This window comes from Hemitrygon akajei, chromosome 8 (genome assembly GCF_048418815.1).
Source record: "Hemitrygon akajei chromosome 8, sHemAka1.3, whole genome shotgun sequence".
Lineage (NCBI taxonomy): Eukaryota > Metazoa > Chordata > Chondrichthyes > Myliobatiformes > Dasyatidae > Hemitrygon > Hemitrygon akajei.
The window spans coordinates 44,941,428-44,954,556 of record NC_133131.1 but is presented as its reverse complement, the minus strand read 5'-3'; the positions used below and the strand labels follow the sequence as shown (position 1 = coordinate 44,954,556).

At 40.2% G+C, this 13,129-nt stretch overlaps 1 protein-coding gene across 1 annotated transcript in view; it reads left to right on the top strand.

Annotated features, from left to right (window-relative positions):
• LOC140731851 (NADPH--cytochrome P450 reductase-like) overlaps nt 1–13,129 on the top strand; it is a 92,578-nt gene that overhangs the window by 47,679 nt on the left and 31,770 nt on the right. The window contains 1 exon segment of the mRNA XM_073053767.1: nt 2,995–3,123. Coding sequence (XP_072909868.1) covers nt 2,995–3,123 — 129 coding nt within the window.

Genomic DNA, 13,129 nt, shown 5'->3' with positions numbered 1-13,129 from the left:
AGCTGTTCTCCAAGCTTGCACGATAAACCTCAAATAATCAACTATTTAACTGTAGGGAAATTCTGAAGGTTTGGCATCTGGCTAATCAGGTGATAGTCACTGTGCACTCTTCTCACTTGCTGGGTTCACTAGATCACTCATCTTTTTGTACTGTGCAGTATCTTAAAATAAAAGTAAATTAACTGTGTTGAGGTATTGGAATAAAGCATGCAAAAGTCCAGAAAATCTGTAAGCGGGGCTCCACCAAGGTCCCAAGCATGTTGGATTAATGGAGTTTTAATTAATAGCCGAATCTCCACGAGAATTCAGCATGTTTTTTCAAGCTCCTGTTCTTCTTGATTTCATCTAACTCACAGCCTCGTGTTGAGATTTCAATATACTGACCAAACAAGTCTTAGCCAACTTTCCTCGTTGATGACTATAGCAAGCTGTGTAATAAATAATAAAGAATAAAATATCAATTTTATTCTCGGTGTTACGACTGTGCCCCAACTCTGAGGGGCCGAAGAGTACAAAGTAGCCCCCTCCTTTTTGAGAATCGCAAGATCGCTATTAATTCAGGTCTGGGACCCAGGAAATGAGAGAGAGACACGCAGAATCCACAAGGGGTTTGGAATGTCCTGGCCCCTCAGCAATACAAAGCCACGGAAAACGGCCATTGTCTCTTGGAGACGGAATTGTGTATTGAGAACTGTACTATTTATTTGAAGCCCTCAGGGAATGACCAAAGTGGGCTGGTTGAGGGATGGCATCATTCCAACCTGATTGACATCTGAGACCCTGTGAGTAAGGATAAAAGAAGGTCTGGGGAACAACCCCTTTAGACGCACCAGGAGAAACGCTAGAAATCCCGTGACAGCGTTTAATAGCGACAGCCGGTGGAAGGCCCACGTGTGTCCTTTCCAGTTGCCCGGGATTGAGGTCTTACCACGGAAGACAGCTTAGCTAAAGAAGAGATCACCACCAACGACATTTCGAAGGATCGACATCATAAAAAGGAAAACGGGCAAGTTCTAAAAATCCGTCGCTCTCTCTCCAACCAAAAGCTGCAGCCTGAATGAACTGAAGTGACTTTTATATTTCCATCGGACAATACATTGTCCCCTAGACAACGATAGAGCTATTTCTTATTATTATTATACCCGCACTTTTAGATTTAGTATTGACGACGTATATTATCTGTATGTTTGCATTGATATTATTTTTGTGTATTTTTATCAATAAATACTGTTTAAAAATAGTACCATCAGACTTCAACGGACCTCTCTATCTTTGCTGGTAAGTGACCCAGTTACGGGGTACGTAACATCGGTATATTTTAATGCTGTCTGCAGTAATCTAGCTAAAACTTACAGTAGTGAATGACTTTCTTTTTCCTTTCACATCTGGCAGTATAACTGTAGTGCTTTATAGTGCCTTGTACAAATATTCAGCTGCAGCCACCCTTTGTTCACATAAATGAGTATTATAACCAGGGATTTTGGTCAATTTAACTGAGAATTTTTATTTGTGAATTCTTTTTCACAGTAGAGCCCAAAAAACAGGGAAAATTGTAAAGCATGAAAAACTAAAAATTCAAACACTGAAATGTCAGTTGTTCAAGAACATTAATTCCCCTTTGCTCAATACTTAGACGAACCACCTCTTGCATTATCATAGCCAGTAATCTTTTTGGATTGGTCTGTATTAGTTGTGCAGAATGTGTTGAAGCAAGATTTAACATTTTACTGTCATTCATTCTTTGGGGTTCTCTTCTGTTTTTGTGGATGTCTGTGAAGAGCAAGAATTTCAGGTACACTGTATACATTCTCTGATATTAAATGGAGCCATTGAACCATTGAAGATTTGCCCATTCCTCCTTGTAAAATTGCTCAATCTGTGTCAGGTTAATTGGGGAGAGGCAGTGGACAGCAGTCTTGAGATCTTAACAGATATGTTTGATCGGGTAAGCTCAGAACTGGGCTGCTCAAGGGCATGAATTTTCTTCATATGCTTCATATGATTGCTCTGGGAGTGTGTTTGCATCATTGCCCTGCTGAAAAACAAACTTCCTCACCAGTTTAAGCTTTCTGGTAGAGGCTAGCAAATTTTTATCCAGGATCTATCTGCATTTAGCAGCATTCATCTTTCCATCAATCCTGTCAAGATTTCCAGTCTCTGCTGCTGAAAAGCATCCCCATAGAGTGATGCTACCACCATCATACTTTACAGTAGGGGTGGTGTTACTTGGCTGAAGCATTAGATTTATGCCACACACACTGCTTAGTGTTGAAGCCAAAAGGTTTTCCTTTAGTCTCATCTGACCACAATAACTTCTTCCACGTCATTACACATCTTCTAAGTGATGCTTTGCAAAGTCTTTATGGGCAAGAATTTTTTTTTTAGAGCCAGGAACTGTTGCAACTCTTTGAGAGTGATTGTTGATGTCTATAATAACCTCTGTTACAAGTGCCTTTCTTCTCCAGCGACTAAGCATAAAAGGCTGGCCTAAGCTAAGCAGTGTGATTCTGGTTTCATATTTTTTCCACTTTATCACAATGGACTGCACTGAGCTCTGTGGTGTGTTCAGTGCCTTTGAGATGGTCTTATACCCTTCCCCAGATCTTCTCTATATAATCATTTCCCTGACTTGAATGCTCATTTGTCTTCATTTTGGTTTGGTCTGTTGAAAATTTACCATACTGTTGGACCTTTTCAGCTTCACAATTAAGGTTTTTAATTTTTAGTAAATTGTTTTACAGGGTTTGGAGTTTTTGTTTTGATTTAACATGATATGCACCATTTTGTAGATTAGCTCAAAAAATCCTCCAATATAATTTAAATTTAGAAAGAGACAATAAAATGTGAAAATAGTTGTGGGGGGGCTGAATACTTCTGTTAAGTCCCTTTATATGTACATGTGAAGACTATCCTAGAGGCTTCATATGTCAAATACTATATTCAGACCTCTTAAACATTTTTTTTCTTTTGCCTGTATTCTATTCTTCTTTGCAGGGAAAAAGCATAGTTGTATTTTATGGATCTCAAACAGGAACAGCAGAAGAGTTTGCCAACCGACTTGCTAAAGATGCTCAACGTTATGGAATGCGGGGGATGGCCACTGATCCAGAGGAGTACGATATGGTTAGTACAAAGTTTTCTAGTCAACGATGGGAAGCCCTAACTCTAAACTGAGGAAACCAAATTAAATTTGCCAACTAGTCAATCTTTTGGGAAGGGAAGGACTTCCATATTTACAATATTGGACCCCCTTGCAAAGAGGCAGGCAGAAAGGAACAAAGTAGCAGCAAAAAAATGGATAGAAAACATTGCAAGATTTGCCCTGACAAAATCTTCATGAATATCCAAAGTAAAAATAATCAATGTTGAGCAGTTTTAAATTGAGCAAGTGCAAATACAGTGGATTCCAGTTAATTGGGAGACATTGGGACCAGTACATTTTTGTCCCAATGTCTCCCAATTAGTTGAACCCATATTGAAATAATTTAAAAATGTATATTAAAAAAAAGACAAACTACCATTTAACTGAGTAACAAATTATGTATTTGATGAAATACAGAACAAATTAGAACACTATCAATACTACTGCAGTACTATAAAACTATTAGTTCCTAATAGTTATCAATGCTGCTGCGTTCTTTTAATTGACTGTAAATGAACACGATCAGCACAGACACCTAGTGTAGAAAATAGACTGCCTTTGTACAACGTTATCAAGAATTGTATTCTCCAAGTCTTCATTTGCATTGTAACATTTAAGATGATTGTCGATATCTTCAAATTCTTTGAGTTCCTAACTTGAAGCAGTTAGGTTGTTTCATTTTCACTCTCAGCCATTTCTGGCATCTCCAAGTGAATGTTTCTCCACAGTGAGCATAACAGTTCTGAATTGTCTTGCTACAAATTAGTGGCAAAAATCACTGCTTTTTGAACACAAGCACACACAACTACGCTATTTAAAAACTGTTTGCTTTAAGCACAATGTAGTATCTAACGGCCACACAAGTGTATGGGTCTGACACTAGTTAGAAACTGTTCAACAACAGTCTCCTGCCCCAATTAAGTGGCATAGTGTCTCAAATAAATGAAGTTAATTCGGTGGAACGCAGCAGGTCAGTCAGCATCTATAGGGAGAAGTGCTGTCGACGTTTCGGGCTGAGACCCTTCAAGACCGTTAGTCAGCATTTTGTGTGCGTTGCTTGAATTTCCAGCATTTGCAGATTTCCTCATGGAAGTTAATTCGGGCTATTTCTCAATTAGTTTTTGTTCTTTAGTTGTTGTCCCAAATAAGCAGCTGCCCCAATTAACTGGAATCCACTGTAATTAGTGTACAATGTCCTGTGTATGTTACTCAAAATGGCTTCTTTGGTTTGTTAAGAGTAGGAATGCTTCTTTGTCTGATCAGTGTTTCTCTCGCAGTTGTTTAGCTTTAGACTTGCTGATGTGGGGATTGTATTCATTTGTTAACCAATGGGGAATGTTATTTTGTCTGGTGAGGCTGGAAGCTTGGGGGTTTTCGCGGTTTTTTCAGGGGAGTCGGGAAGAAGACACCGAGGAAGGTGGACGTGCGCTGCACTGCTTGGTTGACCACCGGGTGTGGTCCCAGGTGCGAGGACGTGGAGGTCGGAGGAAAGTGACGAGGGGTTGAATGGTTCGATGGTTGAGCTCCAACGATGTGCATTAAACTGACTGAACTTTGATAAGTTGGCGCCTTTTACTTTTTCTTTTCTTTCATATATATTGTATTGCATAGTACTCTTTTAGTTTTAGTAAAATCTTTAAAGTGTATTTCATAACGGTATCTGGTGTGTGTTTGATACTGTGTGTGTGCGCGTGGCATAAACTTGATTCCCACAGCATCTGCGTGTACAGGAGGTGGGGTTGGTGTGTGGCTGGATCTCCTTTTCCCCTAGACATATACCAGCCTGTTGGGTGAGTGTTACATTAGAAATAGTTTACTCTGACTGCTATCAAAGAAAAAACAATCAGGACTGCAATTATTTGAGAGTTTTAACATTTAAGCATTATTCCACCCAAAACATTACCCGTTTAATTAGCTAGCAATTTAAAATGTAACCTGACAAGTTTTGAATCTGTCCTCAGGTTCTTAGGGATTGGATCCTCCTGTAGCAGCGTGAATATCTGTATTTTTAAAAATAAATTCATCATCTCCATTCTTCATTTAGTTTTATTACTTAGCGTGGTTTTGCATTTGAGTGTGTTATTGAGGATGGAACTTGGCATTTCCCTGTAGAGCATATCACTGGGAAAATAATTACAATCATTTGTCCTTGTGCTCAGTGCCAGCTTCAGTTTTTCATGTATTACACAATTGTAGGGGACATGCTTAAAAAATCTTCTTGAAGCTGCTGAAAAAGATGTGTGGGAGAAAGTGATAGACTGAAGGAGGATATTGATAAACTGATGAGGTAGGCTGAAAACTGCCAAATGCAATTCAGTATGGAGAAGTATGATATTGTGTTTGTAGATAGCAAACAATACAGAGAAATGTATCCTGTTGAAGGATTCTGAAAAATGTTGAGAAAAGAATCGGATGTTAAAGATAGCAGGCCACGGCAAAGAGGTAGTTACCAAGGATTGTTGCTTGTTTCCCTTTTTCGCCAAGACATTGAATAGAAAGATCATACCTGAACTGTGTAACAGTTATAATGGTGCAACAGGAAAGATGTGGACAATGAGGTATAGAGAAAATTTCAAAGAATATTGCCAACTTGGAAAAAGTAACTTTTTTAGAGAACTTTGAAAATAACTCTTGAAAGAGGCTAAGAGGAAGTTTGATATAAAGTACAAAAAAAATCAAAACAGGTGCATAGTGACAGGTTTTTCCTTAGTAGAACAGCTGAGGACCAGAGGTCATAGGTATAACACAAAATTGAAAAGGATTGAATGGTGGACAAAACTTTTGGGGGTAGTGTAGAACGATGGGTTGGAATGTACCGACTGCAGATGTGGTGGAGACAGATGTAAAGCAATTTCTGTGTGTGACCAAATAGAAGGAACAGGAATGGAAAGCCACAGCAGTGATTGTTGCATGTAGTCCTTATTCAGAATCTGCTTTTGAAACGAGTGGGCTTTGGTTGATCACTTTGGTAGTGACACTACCAGCATACCCTGGAGAAAACAGCGATGTAGTTTACCAGGGCACAGGCTGATTGAGAATGGTCTATAGTTACGAACCCTGAACTCCAATAACTATAGGTATAAAACTGGCATCTCAACATGAGCAGTGTGAAGAGTATTGTGTTATGTTAACGCCTTGCAATACCTTGTCATGATCAATGGTAGATGTAGCTTTTCTACAGGAGTATGAGTTGCCACACCTGCTTTTAGAGGTGGTTGCAGTGTGACCTTGCACTCACTGTCAGGAAGATCAAGGAATTGATTGTGGATTTAAAGAAGGGGAAGTCAAGGGAACACATCATAGGATCAGAAGTTGAAAGGGTGAATAGATTCATGTTCCTGGGTGTCAGCATCTCTGAAGATCTATCCTGGGCTCAACATATTGATGCAGTTACATGACAATGGCTGTATTTCATTAGAATTTTGAAGAGACTTGGTAAGTCACCAGACTCGCAGAAACTTCTGCAGATGTACCATGGAGAGCAAGGTTGTATTTCAACACCACTCAAATAGCTAATCTATCTCACTCTTGTACGTCTTCTTGTCACCATTTGAAATTCTCCCAACAATGGTGATGTCATCAGCAAATTTATTGATGGCATTTGAGCTGTGCCTAGCAACATAGTTGTGGGTGTAGAGTAGAGCAGCTGGCTAAGTATGCATCCTTGAAGTATGCCAGTGTTCATTGTCAGCACAGAGGAGATGTCATTGGGGGGTGGGGGGGGGGGGAGACACATGGAATTAACAATCAACACTGGCACTCCTCAGGGATGTGTGCTTAGCCCATTGCTCTACCCTCTCTATACCTGTGACTGTGTGGCTAGGCATAGCTCAAATGCCATCTATAAATTTATTGGGTGTGGATGTGAGAGGAACCCTAAGAGTTGAGGAATTGAGAAGCAGCGCTCTCTGCTTCTGAATCCTCCAGAGTAGCTTCCAACTCAGGGTCCCCACCGTGGAGTGGATTGAAGTGTGCTCTGTCTTCTTCCAAAAAGTTCATGGGGAAGCTCTATGATCCACAGCCTTAAGGAAGAGAGTGGCTTGATAATATGCTTACAGAGAGACACACTTTGGTTTGATTGGGATCCCTGAACCTACCTATGAGTCGTAGGGACACTTTAGCATGTCTTGAGCTAGTGAGGCTTGGCGGTGCCCATCCCTCTCCAGGCCAGACTGCAGCAAATGTCCTCCAACTCGGTGGCTTACCCTGGTATTGAACACGTAGCCGTTGTGGTCCTTCATGGGGCTCATTCGTCCTGGCCGATGACTTTGTCGACGAGGTCCTTTGCTCATTGGTGTCTTGGTTAACACCACGCCTGCCAGCTGAAGTGGTGCACTGGAGTGTGCCACTTGGAAGCAGACATGAGAGATTTAGGAGATGGATGAGGACCAGTGATGCCCATCCACCATACAAGGTGAGTGCAGCTGCCAGACATCAAAGGTACAGTACTACCTCCATCCAGAGCTGCCTACACGTCAGATATACTAATGTTCTGCAGCTCCATGCATGTTGGTCTGTGTGACAGAAAGTTTACAGAAAACATAGCTTCCCAGACTTTTCCTGTCTTGGATGATAACGTCAGCGAGCCTGATTACAGAGGAACAGTTTATTCTTATTCTAACATGCCTCAATAGGCCAGAGGAACATTTCAAAGATTTAGGTACATGGTTTAGATATAGAGGAATGGGGGTAAATGAACTAGCTAAGATGGACATCTTGGTTGGCATGGATAAGTTGGACCAAAGAGCATTCCATTCTGTAATGCTCTGTGACTCTAATTGAATAAAGAGTTCCAGGGACCAGAAGAGGCAATCTCATTAAACATATTTAAGACATGGTTAGACCTTTTTGCATAGAAGAGGAATTAAAGATTTTGGCAGATAGGTGGAGTTGAGTCCACGGCCAGATCAGCCATGAATATTGGAGCAGGCCTATTCTTCCTATTTCTTATGTTATATACTGTATGTTCATGATTGTATTATTTAACTGGTTATCTGCACTGAAAACAGTGCTGTGGTGGAAATGTTCTTTAGGTCCAGGGCTATGGAAAGAGTTCATGGTGACCTTTTATCTGCAAGATGTATGCAGTACTTGGCTGCTGGGAATGATTGCAAGGGCTAAGGCTCGGGCTATAGAAATTGAGATTGTCTGGATTTTCTTTGTCCTATTTCTATTGGCATGGCACTCTCTAACTTGGAACTGTATATTTACAGATAGGATTAAGGAAGTGTGAAGGGAAGGTTTTTAGCCTGGAAATTGAGGAAGCCTATGTTCTTTGTAAATTATAAGATTTTCTTTGTTCAGAGTGACAGCAGTATAGGATATTTGAACGTGACTTATGCAGGATTGCGAAATTTGGCAGTTAAATGGAACTGTTATAAGGGGTGAGAATTTGGCAGCTAAATAAGAGGTGGGAGTCGATAATCAAGTTCTGCTTGAGGTTAAATGAATTTAAGATTGTGAACAAATGAGTTTGCCTTCATTCAATTGAATTTGAAATGTGTGTGGAAAATAGTATAAGTGAAATTCAAAGGTAATTGGCTGTATTGTCATTGGCAGCATTCTTACATTTGACAGAAAGAAGCTGCAGAGGGTTGTAAATTTAGTTGGCTCCATCTTGGATACTTGCTTACAAAGTACCCAGGACATCTTCGAGGAGCGGTGTCTTAGAAAAGGCAGTGTCTATTATTAAAGGCCTCCAGCACCCAGGGAATACCCTTTTCTCACTGTTACCATTGAGTAGGAGGTACAGAACCCTGAAGGCACACACTCAATGATTCAGGAACAACTTCTTCCCCTCTGCCATCCAATTTCTAAATGGACATTGAACCTGTGAACACTACCTCACTTTTAAAATATAGATTATTTCTGCTTTTGCATGATTTTTAATTGACTCAGTATATGTATACTGTAATTGATTTACTTACTAATCATATATTTCTATATTATGTATTGCATTGAACTGTTACTGCTAAGTTGACATGATAAATGCTGGTGATAATAAATCTAATTCTGATCTAAAAGGCTACTAAATTCTACCACTCTGGGCTTTTAAAAAAAAAAAAAAAAATCTTGCCTCAACTTCAGAGTCTTCAGCAATAGTTTTGTTTCTTTGTCGAAAGAAACCAGAATGGCAAGTTCCAGGTAAAAATCTACCCATTATGTGGACAAGGGAGAGAAGAATAACTTGGGTGGAGCCTAGTTCTTATAGCAGGTGTTTTTGTATTAGCATGGTAACTGGTGGAACCCTAGATCATTATACAAAATTGATTAGTGCGTTGTGATGAAAAACATAGCAACAGGCATGTAGAGCATTCATCCTTTTGTGTTGGCTTCGCAGTTCATAATAGTAGAGTTTGATTACAAGTCAACAATTTGCCTTGATTTTATTACCATTGCCATAACAAAAATAGTCATTGATTGATTCTTTTTAATGTTTTCAGAGACTTTTTCCAGAATATTTGAATTTCCAACTACCTTTTTGTCTGCTGACTTGCAGCTAATTGTCACTACTAAAATACCTAGTTGTACTGTTTATCTGCACCAGTGGAAATAATTTCCTTTTTTACCTTGCACTATTTATTTAGAAGAATAGTACTCTTTGAAAACCAAAAATTGCTAGAATAGAGCACTCAATACAAAAATACTTGGTGGCTAGCTGAATGAGGGTCCCCGACACAAAACATTGATTGTCCATTTCCCTCCATAAATGCTGCCTGCCCCCCCCCCCCCCCCCCCCCCCACCCTGAGTTCCTCCAACACTTTGTGTGTTGCTGGGTGGTTAGATGAGATGCCTCAAAAGTAAAATGGATGAAGATATGAACAGACAGGAATGTAAAGATGATGGAACACGTTCATGTAACATTAACACCACAAGCTGATTGGGTTGAACGGTCTGTTTCTATAACATTCTGCAAAGGGAACTGTATGGTTAGAGGTGCCATCTAAGACTGGAGCAATAAATTAAACCCTACCTGCACTATGCTGTTTGATTGTAACCAGGGTTGAGAATTCCCCCTGCATCTTGATTAATATTTATTCCCTGAGTTATCATTTCTTAAGTTTGAGCATTGTCTCATGATAATTTATAGGGTTGCAATGAGCACAGATTGCCAGTTGCATTTCTGGCATTGCAGTGGTGCTGGTATTTCAGAAATATTTGGTTACAAACCTCCATCTTGAATGTGGCATAAATGGAACACAGGTCTATTTCTTTTCTCCTACAAATGTTTAGAGAGAACAAATTGCATCATAGAGTTTAGAAAAATAACTAGATAAGCAACTATTGGCAATATTCACATGGCATAAAAGGAGAGATGAAATTTTAGGATTCTAGTGAATTCAGGATTATGGGAAGGAGATGGATTTGAATTGGGGAATAGTATTAAGAAGTTGACCATCCTGGGAGTGCTGTGGAAAAATAATCCATTACCAGAGCACACATTTTGATTATGAATATAAAATCGGAGATCTGAGTTATCTCCTCAATCTGCTTATTTTCCACTGGTTTGTCTCTTGTTTCCACCCACAATGAAACATGCTTATAACCCTGAAGTAAAGGGTAATGGGGCTAGGTCTACATAGAGCTGTACTTCAGGTGTGTGGGCAGAGCAGACTGAATAGATAAAGAAGATCTGCTGTGATTGCCTGACAGCTTATATATATATGGCTGCATTATTGCTATGTGGCTCTATTGAAAAAAACAGGAATTTGTAAGCAAACTGACAACATAACGATAATTATCAGCAAATAGAATGTTCAATAATAATTTTGAGCCCTGAGAAGTCAGATTTACCAGGGTAGATAGGAAATTTTAAATAATTGGATAAATCGGGAATAAAAAGCTAGCATTGGCAGTAGTGTAGTGTAGGCCTCCGTTAGTCTCGATGGACCATGGATTTGCACCTGGGAAAGTTTCCAGGGCGCAAGCCTGGGCAAGGTTTTTGTTTTATGGAAGACCGGCAGTTGTCCAAGCTGCAAGTCTCTCCTCTCCACGCCACCAATGTTGTTCAAGGGAAGGCCAAAAGGGATTGGCAGTAGTGCCTAATCCATCTAGTATACTGACTTTCAGAGAAAAGGATTGTCTGGCCTATTTGTGATCCAAAGCATTCAGCAGTATGGTTTTTAACAGTCACCTGAAATGGCCAAGTTAGCCAGTAAAAGGGCAACCAGTAATAGGCCAGCCCTACTACGAATGATTTCTTTAAGAAATTGGGATTTGCTCATTCCAAACTCAGTAGTATATCCTCCTATACTTTTGTAGGTGCACTGACTAATTGGTGCACCATAGTGAAATGTAGGAATTAAAATATTTAGTGTTTTGAACTGGCATACATGTTGCATTTTGGTTTTTTTTCAGTTTGTTTAACTACTAAGTGTCACGCTGATTTCAGCCTGACTTCCACAGTCTGAATTAAGAAGTCACAGAGCCGTGCAGTACAGTGACATGCCCTTTACACTATCATATCTGTGATGACCTTTATGTCCATCTACACTAATCCCATCAGTCTGCATTAGGACTGTATACTGTATGCCTTGCCTACTTGAATGCCTTTCTAAATGGCTCTTAAACATAGTGGTTACTTCTCGTTACAGATATCAATCACTCAAGAAAATCTTTCCCCTCAAATCCTCATTCTCTTCTTAAGTAAACTCATTATTCCTCCTTAGAACACCTGGAGAATAAAGACGAATATGTAAGGCTCCTATTCATTGACTACAGCTCTGCCTTTAATACCATCATTCCAAATAAACTGATTCCTAAGCTCTGGAACCTGGGTCTTAGCACTCAGATTTGCAGCTGGATTTTCAACTTCCTTATAGACAGGACCCAGGCTGTAAAGATAGGGGACAAGCTCTCCTTTACAATCACTCTGAGCACCTGTGCTCCACAAGGCTGTGTACTCAGCCCCCTGCTGTACTCACTGTACACCCATGATTGTGTAGCCAAGTTTCCATCGAACTCAATATGTAAGTTTGCTGATGACACCACAATTGTAGGCCATATCTTGCGTAATAATGAGTCTGAGTACAGAGAGGAAATTAGAACCTGGTGGCATGGTGCGAAGACAATAACTTATCCCTCAGCGTCAGCAAGACGAAGGAATTGGTTGTTGACTTCAGAAGGAGTAGCGGACTGCACTCCTACATCGGTGGTGCGCAGGTGGAACAGGTCAAAAGCTTTAAGTTCCTCGGGGTGAATATCACAAATGATCTGACTTGGTCTAACCAAGCAGAGTCCACTACCAAGAAGGCCCACCAGCGCCTTTACTTCCTGAGAAAGCTGAAGAAATTTGGCCTGTCCCGTCACTAATTTTTATAGGTGCACAGTAGAAAGCATTCTTCTAGGGTGCATCACAACCTGGTGTGGAAGTTGTCCTGTCCAAGACCGGAAGAAGTGCAGAAGATCGTGAACACAGCCCAGCACATCACACAAACCAACCTTCGATCCTTGGACTCACTTTACACCGCATGCTGTTGGAGCAGTGCTGCCAGGATAATCAAGGACACTACCCACCCAGCCAACACACTTTTTGTCCCTCTTCCCTCCGGGAGAAGGTTCAGGAGCTTGAAGATTTGTACGGCCAGATTTGGGAACAGCTTCTTTCCAACTGTGATAAGACTGCTGAAGGGATCCTGACCCGCATCTGGGCCGTACCTTCCAAATATCCGGACCTGACTTGCACTACCTTACTTTCCCTTTTCTATTTTCTAATCATGATTTATAATTTAAATTTTTATTATATTTACTTCGATTTGTACTTCAGGGAGCACGAACCACAGAATCAAATATCACTGTGATGATTGTACGCTCTAGTATCAATTGTTTGGTGACAATAAAAGTAAAGTATTTAAATAAAGCCCACTTCAAACTATTCAATACGTAAAAGCTAAAGAGGGCAAACCAGTAAGCAACAAAGTTGGGCTTTATTCAGATTGTGAAGACTTGAACCTATTGAAGGGGGATAAACCATGTTAACAGCTTTT